At 39.1% G+C, this 24731-nt stretch overlaps 1 protein-coding gene across 3 annotated transcripts in view; it reads right to left on the bottom strand.

Annotated features, from left to right (window-relative positions):
- VAV3 (vav guanine nucleotide exchange factor 3) overlaps window positions 1-24731 on the bottom strand; it is a 398937-nt gene that overhangs the window by 200335 nt on the left and 173871 nt on the right. For all 3 annotated transcript variants that reach the window (XM_024235630.2, XM_054530500.2, XM_054530501.2), the window contains exons 3-6: window positions 10136-10194; window positions 7908-7973; window positions 3398-3506; window positions 1308-1400 (exon numbers count right to left, since the gene is read on the bottom strand). In XM_024235630.2, coding sequence (XP_024091398.1) covers window positions 1308-1400; window positions 3398-3506; window positions 7908-7973; window positions 10136-10194 — 327 coding nt within the window. The remainder of the gene's footprint in view (window positions 1-1307; window positions 1401-3397; window positions 3507-7907; window positions 7974-10135; window positions 10195-24731) is intronic.

The raw sequence follows: 24731 nt of genomic DNA, 5'->3' as shown, positions 1-24731 counted from the left end.
TAAGCATGGACATTACCGATCGTCTAATTTTAAATATGACCACAAAACTCAATTGGGCCTGTAACGCTACATAGTGCTACTACAGTTCCCTAGTCAATCTACTCTTCTACTCTTCTCAACAATGCTTGCATACTTTCACTTCTTTCCCTAACCTCTAAACGTAAGAGTCTGGAGAGGTGGCCTCAAACCTCTTCCCTAACATGCATTCACTAGGGTGATCTCACTTAGTCCCAGGGCCTTAATGCCATTGTGTGATGATAATGGCCCAATCTATTTGTCAATTCAGTCTTTCCCCTTAATGCCTGATTCATATACCTAACACCTTTCTCAACAAATCCCATTCAAAGTCTAATAGGTATCACAAATTTCACTTGTTCCAACAGACTCCTGATTCCCAAGCCTGTCCTTCCCCACCTCTGTAATCTTCACCATTCATGCAGTTGCTCATGCCAAAACCTACAGTCATCCTTGACTCCTCTCTTTTTTTCACATCCTTTACTTAATTCATCATCCAATCCGGTTGGCTCTATGTTTAAAATTTACTCAGAATCTGACCACCTATACCACCATTTTTGTCATCTTGATTAACATAATTTTCTTCTAATTCTTCTCTTAATTACCACTCTTGCCTCACAAGAGCCAGAATGAGAGGTTAAAGACTTAAATCACATCATGTCACTTCTGCTCACAACACTTCCCAATGTCCCTGCATGGCCTAGAGGCCCACCAGCTCTCCCACCTCATGCTGAGTCCCCTTCCCTCATTCTGCTCCAGTCACACTGGACTGCTGCTGCCCTTGAAGCACGTGCTGAACACTTTCCAATCAGAGGGGATCTCTCAGGAATTATCTTCATTGGCATATGTACACAGCTTACACCCTCAGTTCACTTAGCTGCCCACTTAATCTTGTCACAGAGGGCTTCTGCTACCACTCTTTATAAAATGCCACCAGCCCTCCCCCCCATCCCTCTCTATCTTATGCCCCTGCCTTATTTTTCTTCAGAAAACTTATGACCATCTGGCATATTTACTTGCTTACATTCTAAATCCTCCCATGGGAAAAAGTGTCATGAGAATCAGAATATTGTTGTATTTATTACTATATCCTTAGTCTCTGAAACAGTGCCACTCAGGTACTAAGACATCCATAAATAGTTGTAAAATGAATAAATCTGCTTTGAGATCTTTAAGTACAAAGTTCTCCTAAAAATTATAATACACACACACACATTCAGAAGAAACAGTGAGTCTAATATTAACTATATTAGGCAGTATTTGGGCATCAAAAATAATACCTGATGACTTACTTTTTCTATTGACTCCAAAGTTTCTGTATATTTTTCTTCTGTCTGCTTAATTTCTGCTAGACAACAACTTCGTATATCATTTTCTGGACATTTCTGCAGTTAGAATTATCAAAATAAAATGATTTAATAAAATCATATATTAACCTATCGGAAAATAGAGATCAAAAGCATTGCTGACTTTCTTAAACTTTCCTTTCTAATAAAACACATAATTGAAAGACATCTAACTGCATTTGTGAGGTATCTTTGCTGTTTTTATAAAAATCTTGAACAATGTAATGACAAAGATTTAGATGATTAAAAAATAAGCTTCTGAATGTAGACACTCTAAGTTAAAACATCTTATTAAAATGTTCATAAAGTTGGAAACACCATAAATGGTGTATGATTGTTTCCTTAATGTACAGCACACTTAACAAATGCTATAGAAATAACTGCAAAAACAACAAAAAGGTATTTGGTAAAGTAAGTAAAGACCTTCAAATATTTTTTCCAACATTAACATCTTACTGCTTGACTTTTTAACTAAGTATTTAAGATTGGAAGTCGTAGAGCACAACACTAAAATCAAAGATTCTGGAATCTGATGGAGTTGGGTTCAACACCAGTTTTCTTGTTAGCTTTTCTTTTTTTTTTTTCTTTTTTGAGTCAGAGTCTCGCTCTGTCGCCCAGGCTGGACTGCAGTGGCGTGATCTCGGCTCACTGCAACCTCTGCCTCCTGGGTTCACGCCATTCTCCTGCCTCAGCCTCCCGAGTAGCTGGGACTACAGGCGCCCACCATCACGGCCGGCTAATTTTTTGTGTTTTTTAGTAGAGACGAGGTTTCACCGTGTTAGCCAGGATGGTCTTGATCTCCTGACCTCATGATCTGCCTGCCTCGGCCCCTCAGAGTGCTGGGATTACAAACGTGAGCCACCGCACCCGGCCTGTTGTTAGCTTTTCTAACTGTGAACGAATCACTAAATTTCTCTGACTCAGTTTTCTTATCTGTGAAACAGAGAGAATTACAGTACCAACCCCAAGGAATGGTAAATAAGATAAACAGTGTAAAGCACTTAGCACTTTTCCAAGTGTACAAGAAGAGTCCTGTCCATCTAAATTATTATCACTGTTCACCCCATCAGCTGAGTGAGGACTGCCCTTGTGGGAGACAGTGAAGAATGCACTGGCACTCAATGCAGTTAACAATTACAGGAGGCACAGATGATATTCGGTCACCTAAAAATGTTCTGAAAATGCTGCCACAGATGGGCTGTCAGCCTATGCAGTGGTTAAACCACACTTTCATTATATTTCTCAAACACAGGCAGGTAACTTCTTTCCATTCCACAGAAGCTACTGGACAACCCACCAGCCTTTTATTAACAGTAAGAACAGAAAGAGAGCTAAGCACATTCATCAAAGCACTGTGGAAACAAAAATTAGCAGCTGGTAAAGAAAAGTCTTTAATATACAAGAAAAAGTTATTAAGAACCTAAGCAACTGACTTTTTCTGTTGTTGTTTCAAATTGTAAATGAGAAAATAATCCAAAGTAATCCTTTCTGAATGTTCTGGATATATTAATGGCAGATAAGGTTTTGAGGGCTCATATTGGCTATGACAATACCTGAAACTAAATTTATAAATGAGTAGGAAAGCCAGGAGACTTACCATGAAACAAAAGAAAAATGGTACCACATATTAACACTTAACAAATGTGAAGAAATATTCTTTAATATATATTTTATCTTATATCAAATTTAAAGGGAAAAATTTACCTGTGTTGTAAGAAACTTACCTTTATAAGAGTATAATTTGATGATTCCCTAAAATTCTATTCCATTATTTAACTGGGCAGCACTTCATTTCTCTCTCAGACTTTGTCTCCTTACCAGCGAAATGAAAAGATTAGACCAAAGATTCCCTATGGTTGTTTTGAACTCTGAAAGGCCATGCATATGTCTCCAAATGCAGTAACAAGTCATAATTATATAGTTATAAGCAAGCAAAGGTTAAAAAAATCCCAGCAGATGTTACATAAATTATTATGTTAATTAGTCTTCCCTAATAAAATATTTAGAGTAACTTTAAAAACAAGTAAAAGTCCTACGGGCTGATGTGCTTCCTCTGCCTTCATTAAGTCCTCATAGACTTCTCCACCTTCATCTTCCCCATAAACACAGTCATAGAGATCTTCTTCATCTTCCACAAGGGTTTCACTACAACAAAGGATATGATATAAGGTCATTTTCTATTATGCAGTAAATGCAATAGCTACAAATAGCCTACTGGATTTTAGCAAAAAATCCAGAAAGGAAATAAAATGGAATTAGTGGGAAGAGTTCAAAAGGTTTACATTACAACTCTGTCCCTCTTAATAAGTACAATGACAACTACAGAATCCAACAACGAGGGCAGTGGCAGCTATCATTTACTGGGTAGTTACTATGTATAAGCACAAAAATAATTATTCTACATATATTATCTTACATAATTCATGCAACATTAATGATCAGGTATGCATTATTATTTAATCCATTAAAGAGATGAGGAAGTTGAAAGACCAAAAGGCTATTTGACTTTAAAAATAACCCAGGTAGTCACTGGCAGATCCAATATTTAAAACCAAGTCTATCTTAACTCTGAGTGTTTTACCTACTCTATCATAATGCCTCCCACTTTTCATATTTCAAGACCTCAGTTTCATCAACTGTATTAATGGGCATAAGATGGAGAAGATAGGAGAGTAAAATTGTATCTAATATGTCATAAGTGGTCTTATAAAAGCATCAGTTACTGCAGTGTTATAATCAGCATCTAATCCAGTGGTTTTCAACCCATGCTCTTTCAAGCCTGTTCAGAGGAAACCCACCAGTCCCCCATCAACCAGACCCTTCCTTTATCTGTTTTATATTCAGGGCCGTAACTAACATAAAGACAGATGAGGAGAGGAACAGACAGACATAGGAGACTGGGACAACCAGACTTGGTGAACACTGAGAATAAGGGACAGAGGAGGAAGGAAGAGGAAGGAGCTTTCTACTTTGGGACACTAGGGAGATGGTGATCCATATTGGCAGTAACATAATTTCCATACTGAGGGGTTTAGGCGGCAATCTGGCCAGAGAACATTAGGGCAGGTAAATTGGTTTGCACATTCTCTGTACCACATCAAAGGACAAGAAGGTCTGGTGAGTTCATGAAGGAGCTGAGATATAAAATGATGAAAAAACAGGTTCTGCATTGGAGGGGATCCTGTTCGGAAGAAAAATAGACTGAAATTCATTTCCCTGGCACTCCTAATCCCAGCACTCCTGCTTGTCATCCCTAATATCACCACCCCTGCAAAAATGTCAACCTTGCTGAAGTCCTACATTTGACTATTTCCCATGACAGTAAAGGAATGAATCATATAAATTAGCACAGACTTTTCTCTATTTTTGTTGTTGTTGTTGTTGTTGTTTGGGGGACAGAGTCTCACTCTGTTGCCCAGGCTGGAGTATGGTGGTGCAGTCTTGGCTCACTGCAGCCTCCGCCTCCTGGGTTCCAGCGATTCTTCTGCCTCAGCCTCCTGGGTAGCTGGAATTACAGGCACGTGCCACCATGCCCAGCTAATTTTTGTATTTTTAGTAGAGACAGTGTTTCACCATGTTGGCCAGGCTGGTCTCAAACTCCTGACCTCAGGTGATCTGCCCATCTCAGCCTCCCAAAATGTTAGGATTACAGGCGTGAGCCGCTGCGCCTGACCGACTTTTCTCTATTTTTAAGACCTGTAAGAATGACGTGCATGTGTGAGTGCATGCGTGCATGCAAGTGCACAAACGCAAACACACACACGAGACTGGTCTAGAACTGTTTGGCTTTTGTTACTCAATCCTTTACTAAAGCTGCTTTTCTTGCTAACAGCTTAGTCAACAATTTCTGATTTCTGAGCCAGGAAAGAAAAAAGCTGTGATATTTTTCAAATGGTCAATAAATCAACAACAATCGACATGTAGGGCCACCTACATACGGGCATGTCTGGCACCCTGATACTAAAAGGACACTGTACAGTGTAGCCATTACCTGCCCTCTCCACTCCATCCTGTGGCTTTCTCCCCAACTTAGCAAACAATGATTGCCTCCACAGTGGGGACCAGGCCAGTATTTATTCCAAGGGCTTCCCTTTGGATGAATGCAGCCCCAAAAGTTAGAGTTAAGTATATTTACCCATAGAAATTGTAATAAAGCTGAGAATAAAAATCAAGCTGTCACAGCAAACTCAAAACCAAGCATGTCTAGGGATAATACATTTGCTTTTTTTTTTTTTACGATAACCCTACTTCACCTTTTATCCCAGAACTTTGGGAGGCCAAGGTGGGTAGACTGCTTGAGCCCAGGAGTTGGAGACCAGCCTGGGCATATTAAATAAATATTATAAATTTTTTTTAGTCCTGCAAATACATTTGGACCTTTGGCCACCAGGTAGAAATTTAAAGCAGACTGCCTCTCACAGAGCAAGGGCTGGCATCACAGAGCAGCCAATTCAGGAAACCAAGGTTTTCTCAAAATTTAGCCAGGAATGCATCCTCACTGGATTTATCCTGACATCAACTCTGCCTAAATAACATCAGTGAAAAGAACAAAATGGGGAAGCTATAAAAATTTATAGGTGTAAGTCGCCACTGGTATAGGTTAAAAAAGAATATCGGCTGGGCACAGTGGTTCACGCCTGTAGTCCCAGCACGTTGGGACACCAAGGCAGGTGGATCATGAGGTCAGGAGTTCGAGACCAACCTGGCTACCACGGTGAAACCCTGTCTCAACTAAAAATAAAAAATTAACTGGGCACGGTGGCAGGCACCTGTAATCCCAGCTACTTGGGAGGCTGAGGCAGGAGAATCACTTGTACCCAGGAGGCGGAGGTTGCAGTGAGCTGAGATCGTGCCACCACACTCTAGCCTGGGTGCCAGAGCAAGACTCAGTCATGACAAAAAAAAAAAAAGAAGAATAGCGTCACAGCACTAGAAATTAAACATTCTCCTTAAACAATCTGAGTACATTACCAATAATCTTAGTCACTTTATGAAGATTACAACCAATTCAGTAAAACAACTGGCACTATCTTGCTTACTGTTGGTGAGTTCTTAGAGACTTTAAGAGCTAAGAAACTATTCTTAACAGATATTTAAAATATAAGACTGAAAGGTCATTCTCAAGGCCACCTACCCTGGAAAGAGCTGCTGGCCATCCATCGTGTGGCTGCAGTGGGTGCACTCACCCCCTCCACTCTTCTACTAAAAGCTCTGAGAGGGATCTGGAAGTTGGGGCTATGACTAACAACCTCTGCGCTAGAATAAGAGGTGTCTGAGTTCAAATCCAAAGACTACAATTTACTAGCAATATTACCCTCAGCAAGTAACTAGGCTTTTCAAAATTCAGTTTTCTCACTTTTAAACTGTGAAGATATAATAACAACCTAGTAATATTGTGGTATTACATAAGATAGTGCATATAACCTGGTTAGCACACAAATGGAAACTCAGTAAGCTCTTAATATTATTGCCAGGTGTAATCCCTGGCAAACAGTAGATGCTAGATGCAGTTTTGACTTATTAATTTAGAAAACAAATACTTATTGAGTACCTACTATATGCCAGACACTGTGAAGTTCTAGGAATACAGCCATGAACAAGGCAAAGTCCCACACCTCACAAAAGTGTACCTTCTAATGAGGAGACAAACAATAAATGAAGCAAACCAAGACTGTCTCAGGCATTGGCAAATGCTGTAAAAACCAGCAATGTGAGGGGGTGGTGGCAATTTTAGACAGGATAGTCAGAGAAGGCCTCTCTGTAGAGAAATCTAAGCAAAGACTTGAACTCTGAGGGATCAGTCAAACAGGCAGAAAGAATAGCAGGTGTAAAGGTCACAAGGCTAAAACAAGCCCAGTGTGTTGGGTGTATGAGGAAGGATAGATGAATGAATGGATGAAGTTCCATAGCATTTGAATCTGTCTTGGGGCATAATCTATTTCTTATTATGATTCTTTGCAAACATGCCTGATCCATGTCATCAGTTCCTTGAGGAGTAAGGATCACGCATATATTTATTTGTAATCTGTACAAGTCACTCAATCAGCAGAAGATAATAGGCTGCAAGGACCTTTTGCCTCTCTTGACTATTAAATAATAGAGCCCAAAAAGATTCTCTGTTCAGAACAAACACCGCCTACTAAAACATCCCGAATAGCTCCAACCCACATTTATCTCTCCCTTCCTTGAACTTATAAGGCATGCACTATGTGTCCCACAACTCCAGCAGTAGATTCTATTTCTTTTAAATTGTTCCCTAATTGTCTAACTCCAATTTTATCTACTACTTCTGTTATGCCTTTGAGAAACTTTGAAATTTTACTTCATTAGATTAAGTTTCTTTATTCTTCATGGGGACACAAAATAGGAACTAAAAACCAGTTGAAGTACATTTTCTTGTAAAGCTTTCCATCGCCAGTTTAAGGTTAATCAGTAATTAAGCCACTTTTCCTCCTTCAGATAGCTTACTTTAACATCCACAGTTAAAACCCATAATGGACGCATAAATTGGTAGTGGCTAAATTTTGCTCGAAATTTTCAACATACTCTATTAAATCAGGAAGGCCTTTGTAGATGTCTTCATCATTAATGCTTTCTTCTGTTGGGAAGGGCCTAGGAAGAGGGGGAAAAAAAAAACGAAAAAACAAACCCATGAGTGAACAAGCAACAATCAGGCTGGGCATTTATCGCTCACTAAATATGTAAGTTGTCTGCTGCCAAAACGGTCAGATCAGTCACCATGTCTAACAATGTCTAGGGCTTTCCCTAAAGTGCCTGCTCAGTGGCTTTGTCTGGGTTTCCCCTAGGGAGGCTGTAACACCTGCCACCTGAAATCATCTGAAGCAATTACAGCTGGTCACCACAGTCACACGTGCAGGGGGTCATAATAACGTGCTTATCTGATCTCCCACCTGCCACATACCTGCAGGGTCACCTCACCCACTGCAGCACCCCAAGTCAGACAATAAACAGCTGTGCATGTACCCTTGCCTTCAGCACCCTCTCTTTTCAGCTGTGGGATCTGATAACAAATAGTTTGGTAGCAATCATCCTTCCAAGGCTCCGTTCACTAGTGTAGATGAAAACTAGTGGAAGACAAAAACATTGTGTCCTTTACATATACGGTCATTGACCCTGACATTTCTGCTCAGACTTTAGGGTATTTAAGCTGTATGTTTTATTTGCATTTATTAGACAAATGAGTCAACCAGACCTTGGGGAGAATAGAGTGTTTTCTTTGTTCCCTATTCCAGAAAATCACACTTTAATGTATCTCCTATTCCCACTCTGTGGTTCCTCGTTTGCATCATTGGTACTATGTCCTTTCTTCATAACTGCCTTAAATTTATGTCTAACAAAATCACAGTAAGCATACTGTGCCAAAAATTCTACTCTTTTCAGGCAGCCAGCATATCACATGTTTCATAAAAACAAGAGGATCCATCAAAATAATAAATAAGCTTTAAATAATTACTAGTTATATTAAAAAGCAGAGTTTCACATTGACTTATGGATTAATTTAATACTGAAGACATTTGAGAAGACTAGGTTTTTCAAATAAATCAGTGTGTGAGAAATGTAGTCTCATAATCATTTTTTATAAATTAAGGCACATTTTATTATGCAAGTTCATTGTAGAAAATATAGATGAGAAAAATTAAAAAGGAGAAAAATCTTCTGACTTAACGTTTTTTCAGAATCAATACATAAAAATTTGATCATGCTTTAAAAAAATCTGTTTACATATAAGAACATAAAATATATATTGACATGAAAGGTATGCATGTATTGAAGAGCAAATTAGGAGTTAAACATTTATCCAGCTGACAGACCACATACATAGAAAGCTGCCAAATTCATGGCCCATTTCTGAGAAAGGTCCTGTACCAGCAGGGCATCTTTCCTGAGCTCACTGTGCTTTGCAGCCAGTGCAGAGAACCCCGCTAAGTCCTGCTTGGATCCTCTCTCCCTTAGAATGTGAGTGTGAGCTGGACACAGAAAAATGGCTGTGATGGCTGGAGATAGAAATATGGAGCACTGAATAAAGAAGGCAAAAAACAAATCCGTTCCATTGCCATGAAACCAGGCTGAGTAGAGACTATTTTTCTTTATTTCCTAATGTTACTTATATAATACATCTTTACTGACTGATCTAACTTAAGTATGTAGTATCTGAAACAGAAAAGGCTTAACACAACATACACATCTATATTTTTATGCTTATCAACTGCATAATACTCTATTGCGAGGAGATGCCATACTATATTTAACTAATTTACTTCCAGGTTTTTAATTTACTACTGAACCTTCAATACACATTCTTGTACACATGTTTTATACTTGTCTGATTATTTCTTAAACTCCTAAAAGCTATGAGTTATTATTATGTTCTACTCTATAGGAAATAAACATATTACAACATCTTATAAATATTTATTTATAAAGTATACACAAATAAGCATTTGTGTATACTTTAATGAATCATATGTACAGAAATGTTGGAGGAAAGTTTAAAAAAAAAAAAAAAGAATCACACCAGTGACAGTCACCTGTGAATTGAGAACAATGTTTAGCCAATGTGTTATTCAACTCTATCAATAAGTTCTACCTTGCTCAATTAATTTCTAATGTGTACAGGATACTTACATACCAGGCACTCTTCATCAATGAGACATAGTACCTGTGTGCAAGGTGCTTCACAAATAGTAACCATTTAATAAAGAATCATTACACTGAACTCAATGGGACACATGAACAACGAAAACAGAGCTTACCTGATTCCTGTGGCCAACGCTATAGGTGTTCGAGAAAGTCGTGATAATGTTTCTATAACCTGAGAAAAGAGGAAAATACTAATCAGATATGTAGTTCAGATATTATAAGATTTCTTTTTCCAAAACTTTTTCAATCTAATATTAACCATAGCAGCAGAAACATAAATTTGCAGATGTCAAAGATGTGCAGAATGAGAAGGGCTGTGATTGGGAAGTATAAACACCTGGATTATAATTTTATAATTATAATTATTACTTAAAGTAATAAAGAAATTACTTTATTACTTTAAGTATATTACTAACCCATTTGAGTTGCAGATTCTATATCAGTATAACACAAAGTTAGCCTGGGTGGCCCCAAGCAACTTATATCTCTACTTTTATAGAATCTGAAAGATTCTGGAAAGCTGTATTCTCCAGTATAGTACCCACTAGCCACATGAGGCTATTTAAATTAATTTAAATTTTAAAAACAAAAATCCCAGTTCTGCAGTTGCACTAGCCACATTTTAAGTGTCCAGTAGCCACACACATGTGGCCACTGTAATGAACTACACAGTTATCAAAAAATTTCCATCATCACAGAAAGTTCTGTTGGACAGTCCTGCTATATAGCAAAGCAGGTGAGACTGTGGGCGGGCTCTTGGGCCAGACCACCTAAGTCTCAATCCTCAGCTTACCATTTATTGGCCAAGTACTTTTGGGCAAAATACTTAACTTCTCTGAGCTTTAGTTTCATCTTCTAGATAATGCCTATAATAATAGTTAGATTATTAACAATCATTACATTATCGTGAGGATTAAATAAGCTAGCACGTAAACTATTTAAATAGTAGCTATTCTGTATAATCACCAACTTTAAGGAAATTGCCTTAATTCTGAGTGTTTTCAGAAAAAGTTTTCTAAATTAACCTTAATTATGTTCAAAGATTCCTTATAAAGATCTTCAGTACTTAAATCTAAATGTTAAATGTCCTCTGCTAGCAACTTTACCCTTCCTTCAATCTTTTGTCCTAAGATTGTCTCTTTCGAAGACTTAGTGAGAAAGCCATTTATCTAAAATGTATTTTTCTCATAAAGTCTATTCTTGTTTGTTTGTTTCTTTTTTGAGACAGTCTCACTCTGTTGTGCAGGCTGGAGTACAGTGGTGCAATCTTGGCTCACTACAACCTCTGCCTCCCCGGTTCAAGTGATTGTCATGCCTCAGCCTCTCAAGTAGCTGGGATTACAGGCACACACCACCACGCCTGGCTAATGTTTGTATTTTTAGTAGAGATGCAGTTTCACTATGTTGGCCAGGCTGGTCTCGGACTCCTGGCCTCAAGTGATCCACCTGCCTTGGCCTCCCAAAGTGCTGGGATTACAGGTGTGAGCCACCGTGCCCAGCCATAAAGTCTATTTTTATGATAATAGATATAATGCATCCTAACTCTCAAAATTTTAACAAACACAACTTAAAGAGGTTCTACATAACACTTATTCAGAATGATAGTAAAAAGTGAGAAAAGGCAAAAATCTGTTTCTAAATTAAGGTAATCTAATTCCTTACTTCAGAGACAGGAACATAAAAATGAAGTCTCCAGTACTCTGTAGAAGGTTCATGAGAGTACTAGCCACACATACACTTATATCTCACCCACTTCAGGAACTGGTACCATATATATATATGGTTGTAGTTAGAAACTCCTGGCTTTGGAGTAAGAATACCTGGAGCCCTGACTCACAAGTTTTCCGCTGTGCTCACCTTTACTAGCCTCTGTAAAATGCAGATAATAGCTAACTGCTTCATGGAGTTACTAAAAGAATTAAATGAGATCATGCCCATCATATGCTTAACTCAGTAAATGTGAATTTTTATTATCAGGTAAAATAAAGTTATTATACAAAGATAACATTTAACTGAATTACATATAGATGATGACAATGTATTGCATTCTTGAAAACTGCAAAAAGGTTACATTTTAAGTGTTCTCACCACAATAAAATAAAAAAGATGTCATGTAATACATATGTTAATTAGCTCCAGTTAACCATTCCACAATGTATACATATTTCAAACCAACATGTTGCACAAGATCAATACATATAATTTTTATTTGTTAATTTAAAAAAAATTAAGAAAATTTGTTACATAAACAAGAGAGAAGGGAGCAAAACTCTTTAGGATAGTTCCAAAGGGTTAGAAAGAAGCAAAGGACATGGTGACTAGATGAGCTAATTTACTGACCCCAAAATTGTATAGTCTAACCCTAGCCCCCTGCTGTGAGACTAGAAAAAGAAAAGAAAATACAATTGAAACCCTTCATGCAATTTCTTCCTGGTTAACTATGTTGAATATCTAATGTCAAAACATATACAACCAATCAGATAAAACATGATATTGATTAATTCCCCATAATAAAGATAAAACATTGTCAGTGAGTTTGTAAATTCAGAAGATCAAGAATGAATAAATACTAATAAATTTATCAAAAATAACTAATTCAAAATAAAAATAGTCACTTGCTAAAATACCAAAATTATTCACTATTAGGCAAAAAGTCTAACTTTGGAGAGGTTCTGGAATAATCAGTACAATATCCAGACCCTTGAATTAACTACATTGCTTTACCTTAGCATGCATCTTATCCTAATATATCACTGTTAGAAAGCTATGGGGTGAAATCTGCCTCTGATTCTACTTTACACTGTGGTCCCAGCATATATCACTACTTAATAACAAGAAAAATAGCAATAGCAGTACTACGGTTATGTCTTTTATTATTGCTATTCTATTACGTATTTTATATAGCAATGCATTTTGCTCCTTGGGGATATTTTCTATAACTATGATGTATCTACAAAATCAGAATGCATTTTCTACTCCTTTTCCCCCACCAACAACCAGAACAAAGACAAACCCTCCCCTACACACCGCCTCTTTCAGAAAACTATAGCTTGATTTTTTTCATGAGTGTCCACCAGAGGGAGCCAGATGATAGTCTATTAGTTTAGTCCTGACTTGAATGTGTTTTATAAGGACAAACATTTCTGAAAATCAACAAGCTGAGACCAACTCCTATTTTCTGCTTAACAGGGGTTATTTATTACTATTCATTAATAGAAAAATAACAAATATACAAATTTAGCAGATGAGGAGGAATGGAAAGACAGCATGCAGTGTATCCTAAAGTGAGTGAGAACTGGCACTTAGTTTTGTGTCTATCCTATTGTACATTGAGTCCATCCGTTAACTCTAAGTTTAGCCAAAGCAAATAAAGACTGTTTAGTCAATGTGGTGTTTTTAGAACAATGTGTATTCTATAAAGGCGAAGTGTATCCGGATTTGGAATAGACAAGTATACAAACTAATGCCAGATTCTTAAATCCTCTTTCTGGGGATTCTGACCTGCCATTGGAAACACCCATTCAAGAATTCTTACAAAAGAAAACATCTCCAAGGACACTAAGAAGACTATTTTCCTGCAATATATTAATTTCTCACTTGTTACCACAAAATAATAGGAAATTCTGAGACACATTAACTCCCAGAAACAGACATAGCTAGTAACAATACCAGCAGGTCAATAGGCCAACAATCAACTAGAGTAAATCCATGTCATGAATTTTCTTTCTTTCCCTTTGTCTATCCCTTGGTGAGCAGGAAGAGTGGCATCTGTAAAGAAATGAAAATCATCCTGGATAACATAAATAAGAGCTATTTTGTGAGGCAGGTGGGAAAGGTAGACAAAGGGTTCTGCAAATCTGCTTTAGAAGGGTGGCTTATATTCCAGAAGCTAGGAAGGACCATTGAGAAAGTGTGGGAAGGACAATCACAGGGTCAAAACTGCCTTTTTAAAGCAAAGTGAAGGGCAGACTGGGGTAGAGGACATAGGGAACAGACAAGCGGCCAGGAGACCAACTGAGGGGGCTGTCTCAACCACCCAAGTGAGAGGTGAGGCACTGGAACCAAGATGGCTGCAGTAAACAGGAAAGTAGTGGAAATGGGAGGAGTGTTCAGGAATAGTCGCTGATGCTCTGTGAGGGCTAAGGGAAGAAGAAGAACCCAGGATGACCTGGGCAAGCTGTTAAGGCTCTGGAGGTGGACAGCCCCAAGGCCGCCTACCAGGAAAGCCTCCAGGATGCTTCCAAGCAAGAAGCCCTTGCTCTCTCTGTGTTTTCTACATGGTGGACATGTACCATCCTGAACCTAGTGAGGCCACCCACTCCTCCAGGGAGCCTTCTCTGGTCCACGGTCTGTGTCCCCTTTGTGTCCCCACAGGATCCCGGACATAACTCCGCCATACCATCTATCACCTCATTTAAAATGAAAATTTATTGGCTTTTAAAAATATTTCAGGCCAGGCCTGGTGGCTCACGCCTGTAATCCCAGCACTTTGGGAGGCTGAGGCGGGCATATCACGAGGTCAGGAGATCGAGACCATCCTGGCCAACACGGTGAAACCCCCATCTCTACTAAAAATACAAAAAAAAAAAAAAAAAAATTAGCCGGGCATGGTAGCGGGCACCTGTAGTCCCAGCTACTTGGGAGGCTGAGGCAGGAGAATGGTGTGAACCTGGGAGGCGGAGCTTGCAGTGAGCTGAGATTGTGCCACTGCACTCCAGCCTGGGCGACACAGCAAGACCCTGTCTCAACATATATGTTTACTTTGTCAGGCTGAAATAATACAGTAATACATAAAAGACGCCCCTCATACCTCTCCTCTCTCTTCTGCCTAAACGGGACCATAGCTAAAAATCTGGTATGACTCTGGCAGAATTTTTCTTTTTTCCTTTGCTTTATTAAGTAATGTATTCCTATTATACAGATTTTTCTACAGCATGCTTTTGTCATTAACAATAAAGCAGAGTCATGTCATATGTATACATCTACTTTATTCATTTTAGTGCTGTGTAACATTTCAATGTATATAAACAGCAATGATTTAGCCATTCTCTTGTCAATGAGCTTTTTCAACATTTTTCTGCAAAATCTGCAATTATTTTTCTCGCCAAAGATCTTTTCAATTATGTGCAGGTATTGCTATAGGAAAGATTTTTAAATGGGATGACTAGGACAAAAGGCATGATATTCAATATATTTGCATAAATATTGCTTCAATATGAAAAATATCTGCATAAATTTAGACACCCCTGAAGTGTATATAAAAACATAAGCCGTGCCAGTGATCTGTTCATTGGTCTTTCAATCTGACAATGGAAAATTTCTTAAGGGCAGGAAAATCAAAGTGATTCTTCACTGTTGTATTTCCATCACCTAGTTCACAGACAGGCTCATAGCAACCACTTAACACAAAAATATTTCTGGCTCAAACAGATAAAAGAGTAATACCTTGCTAAATTGTTTTAAAGATTAGGGATAATAGGTGTCCAGATATGTAAAGGGCTCAACCTGGCACAAGTGGAGAATGAATAATTGAAGAATCCATTGTGAAAATTAAACATTAAATATGAGACTGTATTGTCTATTTACTCAAACCTAGAGCCAACAAACATACTGACATGTTCCCCTATGAAACATTTTCAACCAATGATGATTTTTATTTTGTTTAAGCTCTTTATTTTTATCATCCCTTAGTTAATTTAAAAACCACAAAATAAAACAGCTTTTGAAAACAGAATGGTGATACTGTACACTGATAAAACTACCCATTTTAAACTATTCTCTTCATGAGACATTCTGGCAAATGTCCACTCTTTGCTTCTCTAGCACATTAGTGCTGTTGATGTTATTTGTAATTAAAACAAGTCATCTAAGCAGGAGCACTATGTTACGGCTACCTTTAAGGTCCTGAGTTAAGAAAGCCACAGCCATAGTAACCAGAGGAAGCCATGAGACCAACATGCAGGTCTGCCAAAAAGTTGCTAATTAATTATGGATTTATCTTTTTGAGTTCTCTATTCTGAAGTTTCACCTCTTAACCCGTACCAGACCCAAAAGGAAAGGCTGGGTTCAATAACAACAACCTGGGTTCAAAAGGAATTCCGAGGGAAAGGGTACTTACAGGGAGGTGGGCTCTGCAAGGGCAATCAGGCAGCTGCATGCTAGAGTCCCAAATGCAAGATGAGCTTAGGGGTTCAAGAAGGGGTCCACAGCATCACACCCCTACAACATTAGGTTGCTATCTAGCAGCAGAGGCTCAAGGCACAGATGTTGCATCCTGGTTTCTGAAGGATCAGAGCAAGTGCCCCATGGGGTTGTGGAGAAAAACTTGGGCCCCAGAAGAGGGAACTGGGAGTGTGGGCATGAGAGTGCTGGGTGGAGAAATTCAGGCAGAAGCATAGTCTGTAGACCAGGTCAACTGCAATCTAGAGGCACCCCAGAGACCTGATACTACCCGGGCATCCCAGACACCAGGTTATCTGACAATTAGGCCTAATTCTAAACCAGACCAGATGGTAAATTTCATACTAACAACATGTTTCACCTTAACTCTCCTAGGAAATCAACAGAACTCATTATCGTAATTTTCTTTGAAACTCTAATTTCACACAGTAAATTACCCCCATTAGGATACACTACAGCTTAGTGTCACTTCCAGCAACACATCTTAGAGATTTCCTGAAGCACGTGCTTGTTGCTCTGATCTGTAGGATGCTGTTGAAAAATGTCCTTAGCACCTCCTCTATGGGCAAAGCAAAGCAGTACAGCCAGATAAGATCAACAAAACATTTCTATGTCAGAAAGACTGTAAACTGTGGGAAATACATTTCCATTGTTCAAGAGAGTAGAGTATCTATACAGATTAAATGGATCCAAATTATAGTTTGTGCTGTCCTTGGTTACAATCATAAATTTAAGAATTATTCTATACTTACTATTTTTTGAATCTTCAAAAGTGAAACTACAGGGAACAAGAACTTCCTTTAAAAAAAAGCCATATACTGGGCTGATTAGAAGTGCAGGCTCAGAAGTCAGATTTTCTGGGTTCAAAGACCAGCTCCATCTCTTACTAGCAAGGTAAGGACAGGAGTCAAGATCATCAATGCTCTGTGCCTTAGTTCCCTTACCTATGAAATTACAATTAAAACACCACTTATCAAACAAGTTTACTTTCAGTGTTAAAGAGGTGACAGACAGATATATGCACATAGAAGAATGTCCTATACTTCTGCTGCTATTTCTAACGTCATCATCACCTTTGTTGTCATTGTCATCATCCTCATCATCATCGGTAAAGTCAGATTTGGTCTTTGTAAAGTACTTCAGAAAACAAAATGTGAGCATGACCTCATATAGAACTGAAAGAGTTCTAAGAAAGGATAGTACACAGGATGGGCTCAGAGAAGCCACACCTCTCTACTCCAAATAAACACAAAAATCTGTGTAACTAGGGTGTGTTTGTTCACAGCAATTTCCAGACAAGTCCTCTGGCTGAATGCCTATGCCCAGGCCCCACAACTCTATCTTATAAATTCTAGAGATATCATGTTTTATTCAGTGGTTGTTATTTTAAGTTATAGATCCCTTTGAGAGGATGATGAAAGCTCTCACTCATTTACTCAAAAAATTAAACCCACCTATCTACACACACACATACACACACACACACACACACATATAAAGTCTGCATCTAATATCAAGAAATCCAGGGACCTCTGAAGGACCATTTATGGACTTTCCAGATTCTCACTAAATCTCTTCCTTTGCCTATCAGAATACCATGGCCCAGAAAAACAAGCTTGCTCCAGGTCAAACAACTAATAGTAGCAGGGTTAGTACCAGGTCCCTTTTCTTCTGTCCTGGTTATTGCTCTTTCCACTTCACTACCCTTTCTATAAGTTTCTTGTATTTACTGAACACTTCATTCTGTGCTAGATGCACCAGATACACACTCCAAAAGCTGCAGGGAGCAAAATGAGGATACAATGCTTCCTGCTCTCAAAAAACCAACAGTCTATTAGGAAAGACCATAACAATGAAGGGTACTGAGGGAAAACAGACTAGTATGACAAGCAACATCTGAAGCCCAGGGGAGACAGCAAGGCCAGTTGCACCCCGTGGTGGGCAGAGGGAGCTAGAGGGGTTCAAAGGCATCTTTAAAAGAGGTGATCCTAGTCTGCATCTTGATGGGCACCTGGACATTTGCCAGACTCTCTTTCTTCAGGTTGATACACGTTTGATGGGCAAGAATGACCAGTCTCTGGCCCACTCCTCTCATCATCGTATCGTACTCCAGTGAGAATACTTGTGTATTCTAAGCAGATTCACTTGCACCTTATTCTCTGAGAAGATTTTTGTGGTTGCCATTTTCTGAATGATATATTTCTTATTTGATTAAAAGTGGATATTTTTCAGATTCTGAGAGAAAGAAGGTCATTGAGCAAATTTTTTCTAAAGCAAACAGAACTGCACTTGCCTCATTAGGCATTTCCACACCACTATGGTCCTGCCGTCTCTGCCTTCTTGACCTCAACACTCTGCCTCTGAAGACCCCAAACAGAGCATCTTTTCCTCCTAGCCTGCTTTTCCTCCCCATTCCCAATGACCCCACAATCCCACTCCTCTCCTGCACCTGGCCAGACATTGGGGAAACTTTCTGGATATAAGTGTCACGTCTAAATCCTATCAATTCATCCTTTTCAGACTCTCTCAGATCCAATCCCTTCTCTCCTCCCATGCCTCTGCTATGTCTCGGCCCTCTCTATTTCTTGCCTCAATTATTGGAATAGCTTCCAATATGTCTCCAGGCCTACAATTTCACTCCCTTCAATTTCATCCTCTACTTGGCTACCATAGAGGTTGTATGACATTTCAAAACTATTAATGTGATCATACCACCATTACCACCATGCCCACCCCAAAATTCTTAAATGCAGAGTGCCAGTTACTTAGCAGTACACTCAGAGCAGTTCCCAGGAGCTGCTGCCCTGCCCCTTCCACCCTCACTCTGCCCACTCTCCACACACTCCCATGTTCAGCCACACCCAACTGCTTTGCCTGCTGTGTTCCAGACAGACCCCAGGCTAACACATAGAAATTCCAGCAGAGCACAAAATTCACATGACTATAATTTACAGATGCAGTTTCAAAATTAACACTTTCCCACTAAAGAGCAAGCAGAAAAAAAGCAAACTGGGACCAGCAATACTAATTTTCTCTCACTAAGTAAAAGACAGTAAGAAACTTTCCTCATACACTGTTCTACCATCCCCCGGTCCAAATAGCAAAGTAGATAAAACCTGGAACTCATCCATGCAGAGTTAGCTGCCTGAAAGCACAGTTTTCTAGTTAGAAATATTCCCTCCTCTGCCTAAATTTATGCTGGTCTGTTAGAGTGTGTTAAACTTAGTACGCAAATGATAAAGAATTATTTGTACACAACCGTAAAAGAAATGCTTTCATTTTGAAAATGTAATCATATTTGCAAATCCTTCTCTGCCTTTAAGCAGACAGTAGAGAGAATAAGCTACAAAGATTACATGGCAATTTTAATATGTTCAATACCAAGAATGGGAATGTATTTACAGACTCTGTAGGTAAACACCAATTACTCACTGAACCATTACAGTAGCAACTCCAGCAGAGTGGCTGGGGATACAGCAGACAGCATCATCACCAGCTCATTGGAAAGCCACTATAACTCTCACATGAACTCCCTTTGAATGGACATGCCCCATGTGCTCATGTCAGGCCAGAGGAGAAATTGTTGATGTGATCTGAAATAGACTTGGAGAGTTCTATATGACTTAAAGGACTTAGAAAGTTTAATGAATGCTCAGAGCTGCCCAAAAATCACATAGCTGGGACAAAGTCAACACATTTTCCAAACTCAGCTCGCTGTCAAAGTCACACAACTCACTGGCAAAGATCACTGCTTCCTGAATGTTGTCCATAGCTATTACCACTTTAAAGGATGAAATGCAGAAAGTCTCAGAAAGAAAAGGCCAGAATGATAGGATCTCATCGTGGGGAACATGCCACGGATTTCCAGCCCAAAGATGCTCCATCTTTTGTCCCAGCCTCAGGACTGTTCAAAGAAAATCATGAAGCATCTGCAAACATTTCAAACCATCTAACAGAAGTTATGACTGCCTACCAGACTAGGAGAATAAAATGACAGTCCTTAAAGTCTGTGTTCTCGTTGGTTTGGTAACAGTGGTCATTTCATATACTGCTTGAAAGTGCTCATTTTCATATGTGCCTGAACAAATGAAATGCAGATAAATGAATTCATGATGTAAGAAAAGTAGTTTCTGGACCAGAGCTAGTCAACAGAAATGTGTAAGTCACATACATAACTTAATATTTTAAAAGCCATGGTAGAAAAATATAAAACCAGGTGAAAATAATTTTAATCATATATTTTATTTAATTCAAGATACCTAGAATATTATCATTTCAACATGTAACCAATATAAAATCAAGAAGTTTTAGCATTTTTCATATTAACTCTTCAAAATCCCATGTGTCTATTGCAGTTACAGCTCATGTCAATACAGACTAGCCACAACCTGAGTGCTCATGTAGCCACATGTGGTTAATAGCAACCATACTGGGTGGTACAAGTCTATACAAAACCCTTCAGAGCACCCAGAACACAATGGGAAACAAAACAGATGCACACTGGCCAGAAGACTGCCAAAGCCTTCACTCCACAGACGCAGGTGGTAGCATAGCGTGACATGCCATCCCAAAGCCCCCCCCAGCTTGATATGGGCAAAGCAGAGAAAAGCCTACACTCCTAGAGGCCCATGGCCTCTTCAGTGGAAGCAGAAGAAAGCTAAAAGGACCCTGAAAAGGTAGCCAGCCCTGGAGGGAAGAGGAAAATACCCTTCCACACAGGCCTTATGTGCTTCCCATTTCCCCACTGCCTACACACATCAACTGTTTGATTATTTTCTCAGTCAGTCAACCCAATGGTCACCCACCTGGAAATTCATCACCTACCACATGCCAGGCTCAGCCCTGCAGACATGCACTGAGGAAACTGGACAAGACTTCTGTCTGCAAAGTATTCATGGCAGAGTTGGGAATCAGACAAGCAAATAGTCACAAAAATGCACACACGTGTTTACATGGGTGAGAAGAGTTACAGAGGAATAGCATACAGTGCCAGAGGAGAGGAGAAGAAGGGATATGTCTCCATCTAAGGGTTCCAGGTAAGTTCTCTGAGGAACAGGGGAATTGAGGTCTGAATGACAAATGGGGTGATTAAGCCTTCTGCTACAGCATTTTCATACAGAAGTATGAATGTTTTCCAGTGTCTTACATCACTCCTTCCTTACACATCTTTTTTTTTTTTTTTTTTTTTTTTTTGAGACAGAGTCTTGCTTTGTCACTAAGGCTGGAGTATAGTTGCATGATCTTGGCTCACTGCAACCTCCGCCTCCAGGTTCAAGCAATTCTCCTGCCTCAGCCTCCTGAGTAGCTTGGATTACAGGCACCCACCACCACTCCAGGCTAATTTTTGTATTTTCACTAGAGACGGGGTTTCACCATGTTGGTCAGGCTGGTCTCAAACTCCTGACCTCATGATCTGCCCACTTCAGACCCCAAAGTGCTGGGATTACAGGAGTGAGCCACTGCATCTGGCCCCTTCCACTTATTTCTAAGCTTTATTTCTTCTTGTTCTTTCTTCCAAACAGGGAAAGACGCTGAGTTCTATCCATCATAGTCTCACCAAAGTTTGAGAGCCAGTGTGTGGCAAAAATGGACCCCAAAATATATACCTCCTAACTCAGGGCATGTCTGCTGTGATTGGCTGCATTTATCAAACTTGACAAGTTACAGTAATGACTTTCCGTGTATCTTAAGATGGTGTAGATTCAGATTGCCAATAGCCTTGTGTGCCCCATTAAACTCAGAACTTCATTCAACAGGCTACAGGTAAGGTTCTTAAGGAGGGTAATAACACATTCTAATATGTTTTCTAGGAGAACTGTGCTGGCAGTTCAACAGATTAAAAGGAAAAGAGACTGGTGATGCAAAAAAAAAAAAGACTGCTGCAATAGTTCAGGTGATAGAGTACACATGTGAACCCAAGGCATCACGATATAAAGGAGGAAATACATTCAAGGGCATTTCAGAGCATACTCAACTAGGGCAAGACAGACAACTGCACAAACATGGTTGTCAGATGGCAGAGACCCTGGCTGAATGTTAGAAACATCTGTGGAGCTTTTGAAAAACACTAATGTCTAGACCTTACCTTCAGAGAATATGACTCAAATAGTCTGTGATGGGGCCTTAGCATGAGAGTTTTTGTAAAGCTTTCCAGTGATTCTAGTATGCAGCCAGGGTTGAAAATCACAGGCTTGAATAGAATCGCTTTTTGAAACCCTGAGGTCCAAGAGAATCAGCTTGTTTTTTTCCATTCTTTAACCTAGCAAATAATTATTGAGTGCTTATTATCAGGCACTAGATTAAGTGATTAGTTTTATATAATCTCACAAAACCCATGATTTATATATTTTCATTTTGAAATGAGAACCTTCTAAGGGTCAGAGAAGTAAATAAAGTGACTTCTAGGAGGACGGCAGGCAAATGACAACCTACATATGAACCCAGCTTTCAATATTCAGATCTGCTAAAAGCAGGCAATGCTGCCAGCACCTTTGGATTTGAATCTTTAATTATAATTTGACTTACAACACTCATTAATCCTTGGATATCTTGAATTCCAAGGAATTTAAGTACTTCAATAGCTAACATTCCCCATTGTTCCACTGAATCCTCTGCTGGGTCTCAGGCCCTGTGAACAACTACAGCATCTAAACTCATCTGTTACTTCACCATCACACTGCTAAAGCAAGTGTTGGGTAATCTTTTTTTCTTACATTTTGCCAAAACAGAAACCCTTAACTGTATTATTACAAGAAAACTTTTCAGTGTTAAAATACATTAAGCATTATGGAAATATAAATGTTGTCTATTCTTAGCCTAAAATAATTCCTTTAAAAATACAGCTCAAATCAGTAGCACACTGTAGCCTCAAACACATGGGCTCAAGTGATCCTCCCACCTCAGGCTCCTCAGTCGCTGGGACTACAGGTGTGCACCAGAAACAGATACTACTACTGCAGCTACCAGCAACTATGCATATAAATTTCAACAGGTAATAAAGCCAATAGTACTGTTTACTAGAGTAGGAAGGCCCATTATGTAAAAGTGTTAATTGCTTAAGAAAACTTTATTAGTAAGTTGAGTCTGTAGTATTCAGGTATAAATTTATGTAAAATAAAATGCCAAAAAATTCCTATGATCTCAGTTAATTCTAAACTATTTCCACATTGCATTTGCTTGAAGCTTAGGGACTTCGTGTTTAGCTAGGAGAAATAGTTAATGTATATGTAAAATATTTTTGTACTATCAAATTGAATACGAAAGAAATAGTTAACACAACCAGGCTCAGAAGTGTATGGTTGCTCCTAGAGGCTACCAGCTTGTACCCTCCTTCTGGTTTGCAATTAAGCAGACTGTAAGGAAACAGTAATATATAATTCAATTGTGCATTATAGTAATGTACATGACATTACAGGACTGTAATGATATTCTGGTTTAAGAGTTATCGCTCTGTTTATCAGTATATTTATATTGTTTAAAATTTACCTCACCCAAACAAAAACGATGATAAACAAGTGTCATTATATGTTATACACATGCATGCACTCATGTACACACACATACCAGAATCTGTGCTGATCATTTTGCAGACACTATAAAATGCTCAAGACAACCTTATGAACAGAATAATGATATTATCCTCATTTTAGAGACAGCTAAACTGAGAAAGAGAAAAGAAACTTGCCCATGGTCACTGAGGCAGTGAGTAGTAGGGTCAATACTTGCATCATGGGTGATCTGCCCCAGAGTGTGTAACTAAAACTACAAAAACCAAAACAGCCTGTCATGAGCGCTACATAAATTGTAGAGCCAGGTAGGGCTACGAGAGTTGAAAGGGTGTCTGCATTCTATTGCATCACCTTTTTATACTTGTCCTAATTTCTGACATTTGAAATCTCACCTATTTATATATTGTCTCCCAGAATGAGAGCACAGGTTCCATGAGAGGAGGGAGTGTGTCAGCCTTATTCAATGCAGTATCCGCAGCACCTAGACCACCACATGGCACACAGATGCTCAGTAACTACGTCTGAACGAGGGAACGGCTGAGTGGCAGACACAATGCAAGCAAATACTGGGAGGTGAGGAGCATGGATTCAGGATGACGGATATGAGATAGAGTTGAAGTTGCAGGTTGAAGGTAGACAGTTTTAAACACCAGGCTAAGGGGTCTAGATTTTGTTATTTATATTATGATGAGCCAATAAAGATATTTTTAGCTGGAGAATGAACTGTCAAACAGGAGTATGTTAAGAACCCTAATCTAGTAGCTGTATCAGAGACAGAAGCCTAAACTGAGAAAGTTGTTTTAACAATAGCCTGAGCTCTGAATTGATTAGGGAGTAAATTTGGGAGATAGTAAAGGAAGCAGATAGGACAAGCTTTATGAAAAAAGGGATCCACTTGACTTGTGTACTGCTGGACACACCAAATCCCAGAGATGCAGATCTAGCTTGAGCCAACTTTAGAAAATCTGATCTGACTCTAGTTAATTACTGCGCAGAAGGTGCTTTACAGGGAGGATTAAAT

Source organism: Pongo abelii, chromosome 1 (assembly GCF_028885655.2).
Source record: "Pongo abelii isolate AG06213 chromosome 1, NHGRI_mPonAbe1-v2.0_pri, whole genome shotgun sequence".
Classification (NCBI taxonomy): Eukaryota; Metazoa; Chordata; class Mammalia; order Primates; family Hominidae; genus Pongo; species Pongo abelii.
The sequence above is the reverse complement of the archived record's forward strand: the minus strand, read 5'-3'. Positions and strand labels throughout refer to the sequence as shown.